This window comes from Calypte anna, chromosome 2 (assembly GCF_003957555.1).
Source record: "Calypte anna isolate BGI_N300 chromosome 2, bCalAnn1_v1.p, whole genome shotgun sequence".
NCBI lineage: Eukaryota > Metazoa > Chordata > Aves > Apodiformes > Trochilidae > Calypte > Calypte anna.
Genome location: NC_044245.1, coordinates 52,516,449 through 52,529,015, shown reverse-complemented (window position 1 = coordinate 52,529,015; position 12,567 = coordinate 52,516,449). Strand labels below are relative to the sequence as shown.

General features: G+C 38.0%; 1 protein-coding gene across 2 annotated transcripts in view; it reads left to right on the top strand.

Moving 5' to 3' along the window:
• FBXL2 (F-box and leucine rich repeat protein 2) overlaps positions 1–12,567 on the top strand; it is a 51,564-nt gene that overhangs the window by 26,865 nt on the left and 12,132 nt on the right. For both annotated transcript variants that reach the window (XM_030445087.1, XM_030445088.1), the window contains exons 4-10: positions 743–817; positions 4,655–4,749; positions 7,696–7,764; positions 7,851–7,946; positions 8,252–8,378; positions 8,574–8,648; positions 11,187–11,317. In XM_030445087.1, the coding sequence (XP_030300947.1) occupies positions 743–817; positions 4,655–4,749; positions 7,696–7,764; positions 7,851–7,946; positions 8,252–8,378; positions 8,574–8,648; positions 11,187–11,317 (668 nt within the window). The remainder of the gene's footprint in view (positions 1–742; positions 818–4,654; positions 4,750–7,695; positions 7,765–7,850; positions 7,947–8,251; positions 8,379–8,573; positions 8,649–11,186; positions 11,318–12,567) is intronic.

Here is a 12,567-nt window from a genome sequence, read left to right as displayed (position 1 = left end):
GCCTGCAGCTTCAGTAAGTTTTGTGAGCTAATGCCAGGTTTTCTTAGAACCTTCAGCTAAATCTTAGAATACAGTTGAAGAAAACCACAATCATTGAGTAAGTCTGTCAGTTGGATGCAGTATTATTATTTTTTTATATTCATGTTTTTCTGGTTTCTTCATTTTGCTTTACCTTGAACAAACATTGCTTCAACAGTGAAGGACAAACTGTTAAATATGTCCATGTAACTTAACATGTGTAAAGGAAAGGCCTGATCTTCACAGTGGAAAGTCAGCAGTTTTCTGAAAGGTTTCTGTTCTTCTCAGAATAGTAACTAGTGAGGTTGAGGAGCTGTGGTTTTATTGGAAGGAATCTCATCTGTAGTAATTTTTCTCAATATAGGTCTAGCAAAAGTAACTTACTAGACAAATTTACAAAAGCTTTTCTAAAAGCGGAGGGATAAATTTTGCTGTGTCCATGCACGTGCTATACATTTAATTTCTTGCTTTCCCTCCTGTTTTATGGGCCTAAGTTAACTTTTGAAGTGTAATCCATTTAGATGAGTTGAGATTCATTTCATACCTTCTGTATTTTTAACTAGTTGATATTGTATGACCACTTGTAGCTACAAATACTTTTTTTCTTCTTTTTTTCCTAAATGCTACCTGAAATTGTATCTCTTGTTATATTTTGAATTGCTGAGAGGCAAATGCAGAGAGCAGGCAGTGGCAGTAATGACCAAACTGTATTTGGTTTTTGTAGGCATGGAATGTTTTAGCTCTGGATGGAAGCAACTGGCAAAGAATAGACCTCTTTAACTTTCAAACGGATATAGAGGTTAGTGTCATTGGATTTTTTTTCATTATATGCAGATGTTTAGGAGCATAGCACATTTGGAATATCGCATAGAACGTCCTTGTGTTCACACATTTTAAAAACTGAAGTTTTAGATAATAAAAGTTCAAAGGAACAAATAGAAAAAGAACTGTGGTGGTTTTGTTGTTTTTTTTTTTTTACAGTGGATGAACATTTCAATTTTGGTTGCCAGCTATGTATCAGATAATTTGCATATACAATACATACAAGGCTATAGAAATTCAAAGCTGCTTATTTCCAGAAAGTAAAGGTATAACTAGCTAGATCCTCTGAATCACTTTCATGATCTAGAAGATAATGTTGTTGGTAGTCCCGAGTCTCTCTCTGAGGGTGCCATCTAGTGCTGAAAGCTCTCTAGGCACTTGGCTCTAGGACTTTCAGATTGAAACAATAAAATGCAGAATAGTTTTTCTTACCTCTGCCTTCCCTAGATTTGATTTTGTGTGTATACAATTTCCATTTTATGTACATCTGTTTCATAAGGTTTGAATCCTGCCTGAATTGCAGGTACATGTGGATTAAAGGCATTTTCAGCATACAAGGAAAGGATTATGGCAGTTTTGTCTTCTGTAAGAAAAACATCTGCATTAATTAAATCTGCATTTAATTAAAAAAGTCGGCATTAATGCTATCAAAAATAAACATAACAAAATAAAATATGACATCTGAAAATGAAGACACAGCTCCACCAGGCAAATACAGTTCCTTAATTGAATCCAAACTGGTTTCTTCTTTGCTGTTTGGTGATAAAAATTTAATTTAGAATACAACAATGAATTTGCTTCTGAATTTTATGTTTTAGGTTCTTGGCTGCATGAATAAAATCCAGATGAGTTTCATTTGGTATATTTTGCTAACCGTGGTTCAAACTGTTCCTCAAACCTAAGAGTAATATATAGGGTAATTTATTTTCCCCGCTCTTATAAAATTTTATTGCCAACTCCTCTGCTATAGTGATATTAAACATCAGGATCTTACAGAAGTAGGAGAAAGATTTTTGGCATCTGCCTGTATCGAAATGTATCTAAGACTTGGAGCTTTAATGTCATCTTTTCAGTTGCTTTTAAAAGAAGTTGTGTGCTGCTGGTTAGCCTTGTCTGTGTCTGAAGCCTGTCTGTTTAGAAACACAATATGGGTTTTTTATGGTTTTGGTATGTTTGCCTTGCATTGTACCTACTGGTGTTGCCCTTTGAGATGCTATGTTTGTAGCATGGGACTCAGGAGAAGGAATGAAATTAAGTTATGATCATCTTTTGCTGTCAGAAGCTGTTGTGGTTTGGAGCAGTTCATTACTTCAGTGTATTGTATCTCAGTACACATGCTGCTATAATCCTCTTAAAATTACTCGAATGTTCAACCAGCAATTATTACATAAACCAGTTTTGAATGAGATACACTTTCACACTTGGTGTCTGAGAGCTCTGTTTTTTCTTCAGCTGTTCCAGTAACTTTTTTTTTTTTGCCTACAGATTTAAGACAGGTAAAAGCTTAATTGTATTTGACTCAGTTGGAGGTTACACTGTTTGGTGATGTTTTATATAGCATAAACTATTACTTGATCTGAGACTATCAAACAATGAAAATTAGGTTCTGTTGTGAAATTTGCCATATTGAAGACCTCATGTGGTAGAGAATAAAGTAAGGGAAAAAATAGAAAGAAAAAAATGTTTATTTTTCTATCACAAAGATGTGTGAAAATCTACAAGTTAATTTTGCCCTAGGATTTCTTGGTATGTGGAACCAAATGCAAGCTGGGGTAATTTGAAGAACTTTTCTTTTTAAATGACATTGAATTATAGAAGTAGCTAAATGCATTAGGATGCACTTTAGATGTTTTTTTGAATGTGCTGTTTGGTGGGGTTTTTTGCATGGTTAAGAAAATAAATGGGTTTTGGAGAACTCCCAAACTTTTTTCTGCAATGTAGAATGAATTTGCATTATATATTAATTGAAGAGTGTATATTTATAGTAAAGATACTTGGCCTATACTGAGAAGTAGTTCTGACTAGTTAGAAAGCTTTAAAAATACATAACTTTATTCATATAATGATTTTCTGTTTGTTTGTTTTACTGTAACTTCTGAGAGATAAGATAAACAGTGTTACATATGGACTAAGAAACAAACTCTGATTAGAAAATATTTTCACATTGTGTCAGCCAGGACTTTGGTATTAGAGCTAAACAACAAAACATAAGAAACCTTTGACTGTTGCAATGAAATTGTCACCATCCTGCATAGACTTTGAGAGAGAAATCACCAAAATGTAATATTTTTAAGTATTCCTCTTTTTTTTAAAAAAAAAAAAGAGAAAAAGAAGAAAACAAAAAGTGCTATTAAGTATTAGTCCAGCTTGTGAAATGATCAATGTTGTTTTATTTTACATTACCTCCCTAAAATTAGACACAATGTGATGTCTAGTCAAAAAAAACAAAAACCAAACCACAAACTAAACCCTTATACTTTTATTACAGTTTACCTAACATTTTCCCATAATGCAATTTTATGATTGAATATTATAACTACTATCCCATTCCTTGTACTTCTAATATATAGCAAAACACTTACAGGATGTAAATAAAAAGCATTTTGTAGCCAGTGCGGGCTCAGGAATTTTTGTAGGTACTCTGCACCTCAGCTTTTGACAAAAAGCAAGGCATAAAATCTTTCGGCTTTGCAGTGTGAGCAGTTCTTGGTGTTCCCAAGTTCTAGGCACAGACACCTAAATATATGTGACATTGAAGAGTGGCACAAGGTGAGCTCCAGCAAATCTCCTGGGGGCAGCTGATGTGACTGCTCCCAGCCCCAGCTGCAGGGGGGAACCACCCCTATAAGCAGGGACTGTAAAATGGGACCTGGAGAGGCTGCAGCCCAGACTGAGGGATGAGCGTAAGCACTGAGTAGTGAAATGAGGCAACCAGGTGCCTCTAATTGCCAGGGAGTGAGCATGAGCTTGTGTCAAGCCCACCTGTGCCTGATTAGGGCGGGCCCCAACTGCGCATGAGCAGGACCAGGGGGCCAGTAAGAGGTAAGGCCTAAGACACAAACTCAGCTCAGTCCTGGAACTCCCAATCTCGGCATGCTTGGCTTTAAGTGCTGCTTTCAGCACCGCACTACCTCTATTGCTCCGCTAGAGCTCATCGCCAGCAGGGTGAGGCTTGAGTGGCGTGGCCAGCTAAGCACGTAACAACACAGCCCGAGCAATGCTGGAGGCCGCGGGTTTGAGACTCCTCAAAGCCTTACCCTGACGGTGATGAGCTCTAGCGGAGCAATAGAGGTAGTGCGGTGCTGAAAGCAGCACTTAAAGCCGAGCATGCCGAGATTGGGAGTTCCAGGACTGAGCTGAGCTTGTGTCTTAGGCCTTACCTCTTACTGGCCCCCTGGTCCTGCTCATGCGCAGTTGGGGCCCGCCCTAATCAGGCACAGGTGGGCTTAACACAAGCTCATGCCACTCCCTGGCAATTAGGGGCACCTGGTTGTCTCATTTCACTACACTGAGGACTATTTTAACTTTCATGCTGCAGCAGTGGTAGCTGTGATACCCTCTGGGGCAGTTCTTCAGGCTCTCTACATATCTAGCCAAACTCATGGAACATTTTAGCATTTTAGTTAGATTGAAAAGCGTGTCAGCAAGGGGAGATTCTCACCAGGAGCTGTTTTTTATTTAAAGTAGAAAAAGATTTTCAAAGAGGTGTCGTTCTGGTGGGGTATAGCTGGGGCTGGTCTTTAATATTTTGAATTTGTTTAGAATGTTATGTCAGAATACAAGTCTACAAAATCTTCCTTTTATTTGGTTTAAGGGTCGTGTTGTGGAAAATATATCGAAAAGGTGTGGTGGGTTCCTGAGACAACTTAGTCTGAGAGGATGTCTTGGTGTTGGAGACTCCTCTTTAAAGTAAGTAAATTCCTAGATTGAGACATCAATTATTTCCTAATGCCTGGACCAAAAACTAATTATTGTTACATTTGTTTGGATTTCTCAGTATTGACTAATGATCACAATGGGATACTTAAGTACTAAGTAAATTAATAATGACTAGATGAGATGTCAATTTGAGATCACAGTATGGCTACTGCTATTTTCTGGAAATGAAGTAAGAAATTTTCAGAAATATCTTTCTCTTTCAATAGTATTATGTTGATATCTCTCCATTTTCAAGCAGTTAATATGTCTTCAAACCTATACTCTGGTATCCTACAACATCAATTTCATTGAGAGTCAGTCGTTTTATCTTCTAGTCTAGATAAGGGGTGACTCCCTGCTAATGGGAGGAAGAATAAAGACTGATCCTATTGAGTGCCTACAAAATAGGGAAGGCCTGAGATGCTGGTTTTTTACTCTTAATACATAAACAGGCAAGCAACACAAGCATTTTGAGAGCCTGTTAAAAGAGACAGTGTCTGCTCTTTCTACAGTATATACATTGAATTGTTCAGTTTGCTCCCAGAAGTTAGTTTGGATCCATACAAGCTTTTTCTACATGCAAACTGTTTAGCCAGGTTCCTCTCTGGGTGTTTCTCTAAGTATTTAAACCCAAAGATCCTACTTCTATCCCTAAGCTGCAAGTACTTCAGGGCTTAAAGCATGTTTGGAGGAAGACTTCCTGTATGGCTTTTTGTAGTTTTGCATTCTACTGCTGTCACAGGAGACTGCACTGGATGATGTTCATTCTGATGTGGTGTGTCCATTCATAGGTGGGGAAAAAACCCCACAAAAGTATTTGTTAGGCAGTAGGCATTAAGTTATTGTCTTGGGGCCTGTAGCTCTTCTCTATAATTTTTAAGTCTAATTCACTGTTGTTTGTCTCTAAAGTAAATTCATCCAGCCACTAGTTAGGCAATAGTAACCCAAATTAGCATCCTAGCTTCAGCCTAGAGGCTTTCCTTGCCTCTAGGACACCACCTCCCAAACTGCTCCATCATGCAGTTTTGCCTTCTCAGTGCATATTATTACCACCTCCCAGTTTACTGCTGTCAAAAAGTAGATAGCCCCAGCCAGAGTTAACTTTCTGCAGTGTTCCTCCAAGTTCCCAGAGCATTCAGGTGGCCTCTTGGTTGGGATGAGGTAGTAAGGAAGATGAGGAGCAGGTAGTAAGGAAGACACTGAGAAGGGTGCGTAGGAAGGGTCAGGACAGTAGAGGTATCAGGTTTCTCCCCTATATCTCCAGTTTCATGTTTGGTTTTTGCTGCCAGCAGTGCTTTTCAGGACACTAAGGCTAGGGGACTGCAGTGAGGGTTGTGAACAGGACCAAAAGTTCTAAGTGGGTTCAGGTATTAGTGGCATGTGAGATGAGGGGAGGGCTGGAAATTATTTGTTTTAAAATAGTGATATATTAAGTTAGCAGATACTTACAGTAAGGGCAGGCTTAGCTGAGACCAGCTACCAGTATGTTACCAGTATTCATGTGAGCATCCATAACAACTACCTGGCACAGATAGTGGTGTCTAAGGCACTTTAAGAAGGAAGATGGTTCACCCCTGAAATACGAGCAGGTGATACTGCAATTAACAAATGAAGGATAAGCACATGAGCTTTCAAACTTTCAAAACATTAGCATGAGAAAGGTGGCATTAAAGGTGGCACTTGTCCTGAAAGTGACTTTTCTTATCATGCTTTCTGTGTTGAGGTGTTTCCAGATCCATTATTTTTCTGGGTGATACTAATTTCTCTATTGATCCTTCTGCTACATCAACTTTTGCTTAAAAATAGCCAATTACTGAAGGAGGTATTGGCTGTGTGAGTACAGAATGTTTGTGACAGCTGTGTCAGGACGTGCCCGATGCTTGAATCTCAGAGGCAAAGTTTACTGTTCCTGCAGGTCACTCCAGAGTGTAGCATCTTTCCAAGTGATCTGAAAAGCGTCTCGATTGTAAATCTCCTGCCAGTACGTGAATTTTTGAATAGCTGTTTTGAGAGTTCAAGTGGAAACTCTTCACCAGTATAACTGCTTGCTGGTTTGGGTTTTTTTTCCATTGTTTTCAATCCACACTAGAGAGCCAGGAAGTTGTTACCAGCTGAGTGTGTAGTCGGATCTGTTAACCAGGGCAAGCCTCCAGACAAAACTGTTTTTGTGTGTTTCCTCCACCCCTGCCAATAAAATCCATGCAGTTGAAGGAACCACGGGCCTAAAAGCAGTGTTCTGAAATCCAGTGCAGCTGTAAAGATTGCTCTACGGAGGTGAAAAGAAAGTTTATGTATTTCTTCTGGGTAATGAGTATGATCACACACAGGCTTTTAGCAGTATAATAGCTCCAGTTATGCCTGGAGCTCACACCCAGTAGCGCACATACTTGCATTTTGTTTTATAAAATAATAAAAAACTAATTTGCAACTAATTTCCATATTTTATCTGGTGGGCTTAGGTCCCGCGTCTGTATTGCGCAAGGTGCTTTCCTTTTCATTTGATGTGGGAGTGAGCTCCTTAGTAGGACCTACAAAGTCTGCACTAATCAGACGTGTGAAAAGTCTCCCCAGCAGCTTAGTATTTAATTGATATGGTATTTCAATCTTTCTGATCATACCCTTAATGATTTTAATTAAGGCATGTGAAGCAAGTCAGTTCCGGCTTATACATGATAGAAATAAACACCTTGGCTCAAGCAGCATTTGAGAGAGGAACTACTCTTGGTTTCAGGAGTTACCTAAGATAGAAACTTCCCATAACAAAAGGAAAAGGGAACCACTGAAACAAACGTATTTGAGATGTACTTCCTAATCACTCTGTGGCTTGAAGCTTTTTGACAGAGATAGAAGGAGGTAGGGGGGAGAGCGCACTCTAGTGACTGTATTTCAACTTGTGATGATAAATATTAATTCTCTAGCTTTTTGTTGGTGTTTCAGGACCTTTGCACAGAACTGTAGAAACATCGAGCATTTAAATCTAAACGGGTGCACAAAAATCACTGACAGGTAAGTCAAAGAGGTTTTCTGTTTGATGGGGAGTTTTGGAAAAAGAAGTAGCTGAAGGTATTTTTAGTGTGTCTGCTGTTTTGCAGCACGTGTTACAGTCTTAGCAGATTCTGTTCCAAGCTGAAACATCTGGATCTGACATCTTGTGTAGCCATCACAAACAACTCTTTGAAAGGCTTAAGGTAAGAAGATTCAGTGTTTTGTGTTAAAGTGTTAAAGAGCTGTTCAACATTGAATACAGTTTCATGAGTCAGTGCTGAACCTTAATGCCATGGTGTATCAGCACTGGCTCTATCCTATATCTAGCACTTCTTGGCTGTAGAATATGATGTTTGTATGTGGTCTTTTCTCATGACATTTTTTGTGGAGGCCTGGCACAGTCCACTGGCTATCATTGATTTCTAACAGTGTGTTTAATTTGGGTTTCCCACTGTTATGACTATTTGAAGGCTGGATTTAACTTTATGTATTTTTTTAATTCTCCCAGTGAGGGTTGCAGAAATCTGGAACATTTGAATCTTTCCTGGTGTGATCAGATTACGAAGGATGGTATTGAAGCACTGGTGAAAGGGTGTAGTGGACTAAAAGCTCTATTTCTTAGAGGTTGCACACAGGTACATAACTGCTTGGATGATCCTTTAGGAATAAAATTTTTATTTTGGGTTTTTGAAATCGCCATGAATTAAAAAATACTGTTTTTGTTATAGTCTTTTGTTCAATATTACAAGATGTGTACGTTCCTTGGGCTGCTTTGCTGTGCTGTTAATTTCCTGTTTCTTTTCCTATGTCCAACTTAATTGCTAATACAGTTAGAAGATGAAGCATTGAAACACATTCAAAATCACTGTCATGAACTTGTAATCCTGAATTTGCAGTCCTGTACAGTAAGTATTTGAAGCTTCAAAAGATCCATTCCATTTTGGAATGCTAATGAATTGAGCCTGCTTCACACTTAAATAGTTCAGATAGTCCATCTTGGCAGTTTACAGAAGTTTCTGTAGAGGTTGTAAAGGAGCTGGCTGTTCCTACAGCTGAATGTGGATTTGGAGTGCTAGGGGATTTTTTTCTGCTCATAATATCTTTTAGCTGTAGCAACTTCTAGAGCAAGGCTTAAATGTGTTGATTCAAATCTCATGAACTGTGTATGCACTAAACCATTAAGTTTTACAGATGTGCAGTTCTTGTTCTCCTATCCCTAGGTTTAAACATATTGATCCATTCATAGTATTAAGGTTGCTAATTGAGCAGAAGCTATATCCTGGGCTACATAATTGAGAGTAAAATATAATGGCATCATAACTGGGGATGATTCAGAACCATTTGGTTAGCAGAAGGGTTTGCTTTTCCAATAGTAATGGAAGAACACATTCATTTGTAGCAAAATGACTGGGAATCATTCCAGTACTTTTAATTCTGCTTAGAGAATACACAGAAATTGGACTTGCTGTATTTTATTTTTGCTTTTTTTTGTTTGTTTCTGATGTGACTTTGCAGAAATGGGAAAGATCTAGTTTTAGTTTTTAAATGTGTTTCAGACACTCTTTGTAAATAAGCCTTAGGAAATATTTAAAGAAATCAGAATTTCAGTATTTCAGTCATGCAAATTTGAATAATGAAGATGTTAGGCTTTTTTGTTTCCATTTGTTTGGTTTCTTTTGTGGAAAGCTCTGAAGAGGTCAGATGATAATCAGTTGTGATCTCTCCTGCTTAAAAGAGGCACTGCCATAGTTTTTCCTTGGCCCATGTGTTTGTTGTCATGTAGGTATTAATTACCAATAAAAAACCCCTCATGAATGAAAGAATTTTTTGAGTTGATAGTCTGTGTGTCCTACATAATTATGTGTGCTTGAAAACTTTATTTCACTGGAGGTATGTTCTGCTTGCTTTGGCTTAGAAGCATGTTACCAAAAGCAGAGAGGCTCTTTATGATCAAAGGGCTAACACTGATTTTCACACAGCAGGTGTCTGTGCTTTATGTGATCCACACTTTAATTCTAGTGGCTCTATTTTATGGACCTTGTAAAATACCAGGCTGTCTCCAGCATCAAATTTACATAGTTCTTACCTTCAAAATAGTTCCTTTTCCAGCAAGATTGTCATGAGTATCTCAAAGGATACAAAACATTTCCAGAAAATATCTTCTTACCTGTAGATGGTGCAGATCCTTCTGGATCCAGAAAAAGAAGACAAGGCTTCTGGTTTTCTGTCTGGAATTAGTTTCATTTGGCAGAACAATTTGCAGATTCACTGATATTAAGAAGTGCAGGGTTGGGTATAGGGGCATAAGGTGATTGCCCTTTGTTCTGCTACTTGTCATCCTGTTTTCATCTATAAAAGATGCTTGTCCTAATAGCCTTAGAAATAAGCTGAAGAAACATTAGTGTAGCTAGGTCAGTGGCTTATAGAAGGAGTGTGTATTTTCAATTCAAACTAGAGGTCTTTGTTATCATGGGAAGAGTAGTTTAGGCTAGGAAATAAAATACCCTCTTTCACCATGAAGAATTAGTCATTCAGCAGAAAAATTAAAGTTTTGGAGTCAGGAGTGGGAGGAGGAAAGAATGCTTTCTCTAGAATAGAAGGCCTGTAAACAAAATAATATTTGCACACATACCAAATAACTTCCTGTTGCTATTTTGTGTGCACCTGCATTGGGGCTATTTCTTATAGTTCCTGTTTCAGAGAGAACTCTTCTCATATTCCAGATTTAGAGTTACTTTTTTTCAGAGTATCTACTGCAAAACAACTTCGAGAAATAAAAAAACTTTTTTTGAGTTACAGCTTACAACTGAAGTCAACTGTATAGGGTAGGGAAAACCTGGCTTTTACATTTATCTTCTGTAATGAATGGATTACTGGTAACTCTTGTTTTGAAAATTATCTGGATGTGAAAGATTTTTACCCTTGGGTTCTACTGCTGCAGTACAAAATGAGTAGTTACCTCTCCTGCTGTCAAGCTTTAAGGTCTCTTCTACATAGTTCCACAATGTTACACAGTCACTGGAGCAGAAGACTTCAACTCTACAAACATATAAGGAGCAAGTTATTTTGCTTTACAATGACAACTAAATGCATATTAAAAAAAAGTAAAAAAAAAGTAAACATTATAGAGCAAAAGCAAATTGAAAAAGGAATGTAACAAAAAACAACTACTCTTCTCTGTGCTTCAGACTGCCTTTGAGCAGTACTTGAGGTCTGTGGAAAAATACATAGATAAGCAGGAACTGCATGTGTTGGTTATCTTTAGTGATGCCAGGCAATCTGGTTGCACAACAGTGGGTTTTGGTTGTAAATCCACAGGTTGCCATGAGGTTATATACAGTGTGACACTAATAGTTTAGTACGGTGACTTGATTTTTAATTTTTTTTTTTAATTAGCTAATTAATTGATAATGAAGTAACTTCAACCTTCTTCTGTGTTGCAGCAAATTTCAGATGAAGGCATTGTAAAAATCTGTAGAGGATGTCATAGACTTCAGTCGCTCTGTGTTTCAGGCTGTAGCAACCTTACAGATGCTTCTCTCACAGCACTTGGTCTAAACTGTCCAAGGCTGAAGTGAGTATGTCATGAGCATGTTGTGAGTATGTCATGTTATTAATGGCCTGATCTAAGAAATTAACTTCTGAAGATAATCAGCTGATATCCACAGGTTTGCTTTAGCTTTATGTTGGTTTTGTTACCTTTGCAACCAATATTAAATTAGAAATACCAGCTGAATTGAAATTTGAGGGCTGGTTCTCTATAGCAACCATATGAATGTAGTCCACTTAGAAAAAGAATTAAAACAAGCATTAAAAGATGACAAATCATGTTGAACCTAGCAGTTCAATTTGTATTTTTAGCAAAATGTCTCAGGTACTAATTACAAGCCAGAAGAAAAGGAGATAAAAAGCCCATTTTTAAAAAAAAAGTAAAAACCTCCATTGTGTTGTGTTCTGTGATGTTTGTGCTCTGATACGGTTTTATGCAGTTGCAAAAAAGATAGCTACATCATACCTGAGTACTATATTTACATATTTTAATATGGAAGTGTTATTAATATGCTCAGCAGTACAGTACATCATAGCATTCTTAATTTCTGATACAGAGTTCGCAAACTCTGCAAACACCTAGGACTGATATTTAGGGGATATGTTTTGAGTAGTGGGAGCTCATCAGCTAAAAATATTATAAATTTTACATGTGTAAAATCTGCTAACATATAGGTTATAGTGGTATTCTCAGAAGTGGGGATAACTTCACCTTTAGTAACAAAGCTCAGTCATGCAACAGCTCTCTGGTTTTATAGATGTGTCATACTTCTTGTAAGGTCTAATTTTAATGTAAATTTTTTTGGTGGCACTGAACTGGCATTTTGTCAGGAACGTGCAGAAGTCACAACCTGCTACACTGCAGTCACAGATCTAGGGAAGTGTAGAGTGTAAAAATTAGGGAAATTCAAATTCAAATGCCAGCGTGAGATACACTGTCAGGCAGTCTCCCTTTAGCTGCTTGAGTGAAAAAGAGCTTTGCTACTGTAGAAAACCTTTCCTTGGCAATTGAGGATGCTTGTCCCTTTCATGTAACTTTCATACTTACAAGAGCTTATGTGTGCCCGTGTTTGGAGCTTAGGAGTCTTCTGACACGTTTTTGTTCCTTAGGAAGCTGTGCTGTTATCATAGAATGATAGTAAGTTAGGGGTTAGAAGGGACCTTGAAAGATCTTTGGGTCCAACCCCCTGCCAGAGCAGAGCCACCTACAGGAGGTCACGCAGGAATGTGTCCCAGTGGGTTTTGAATGTGTCCAGGGAAGGAGACTCCACAGCC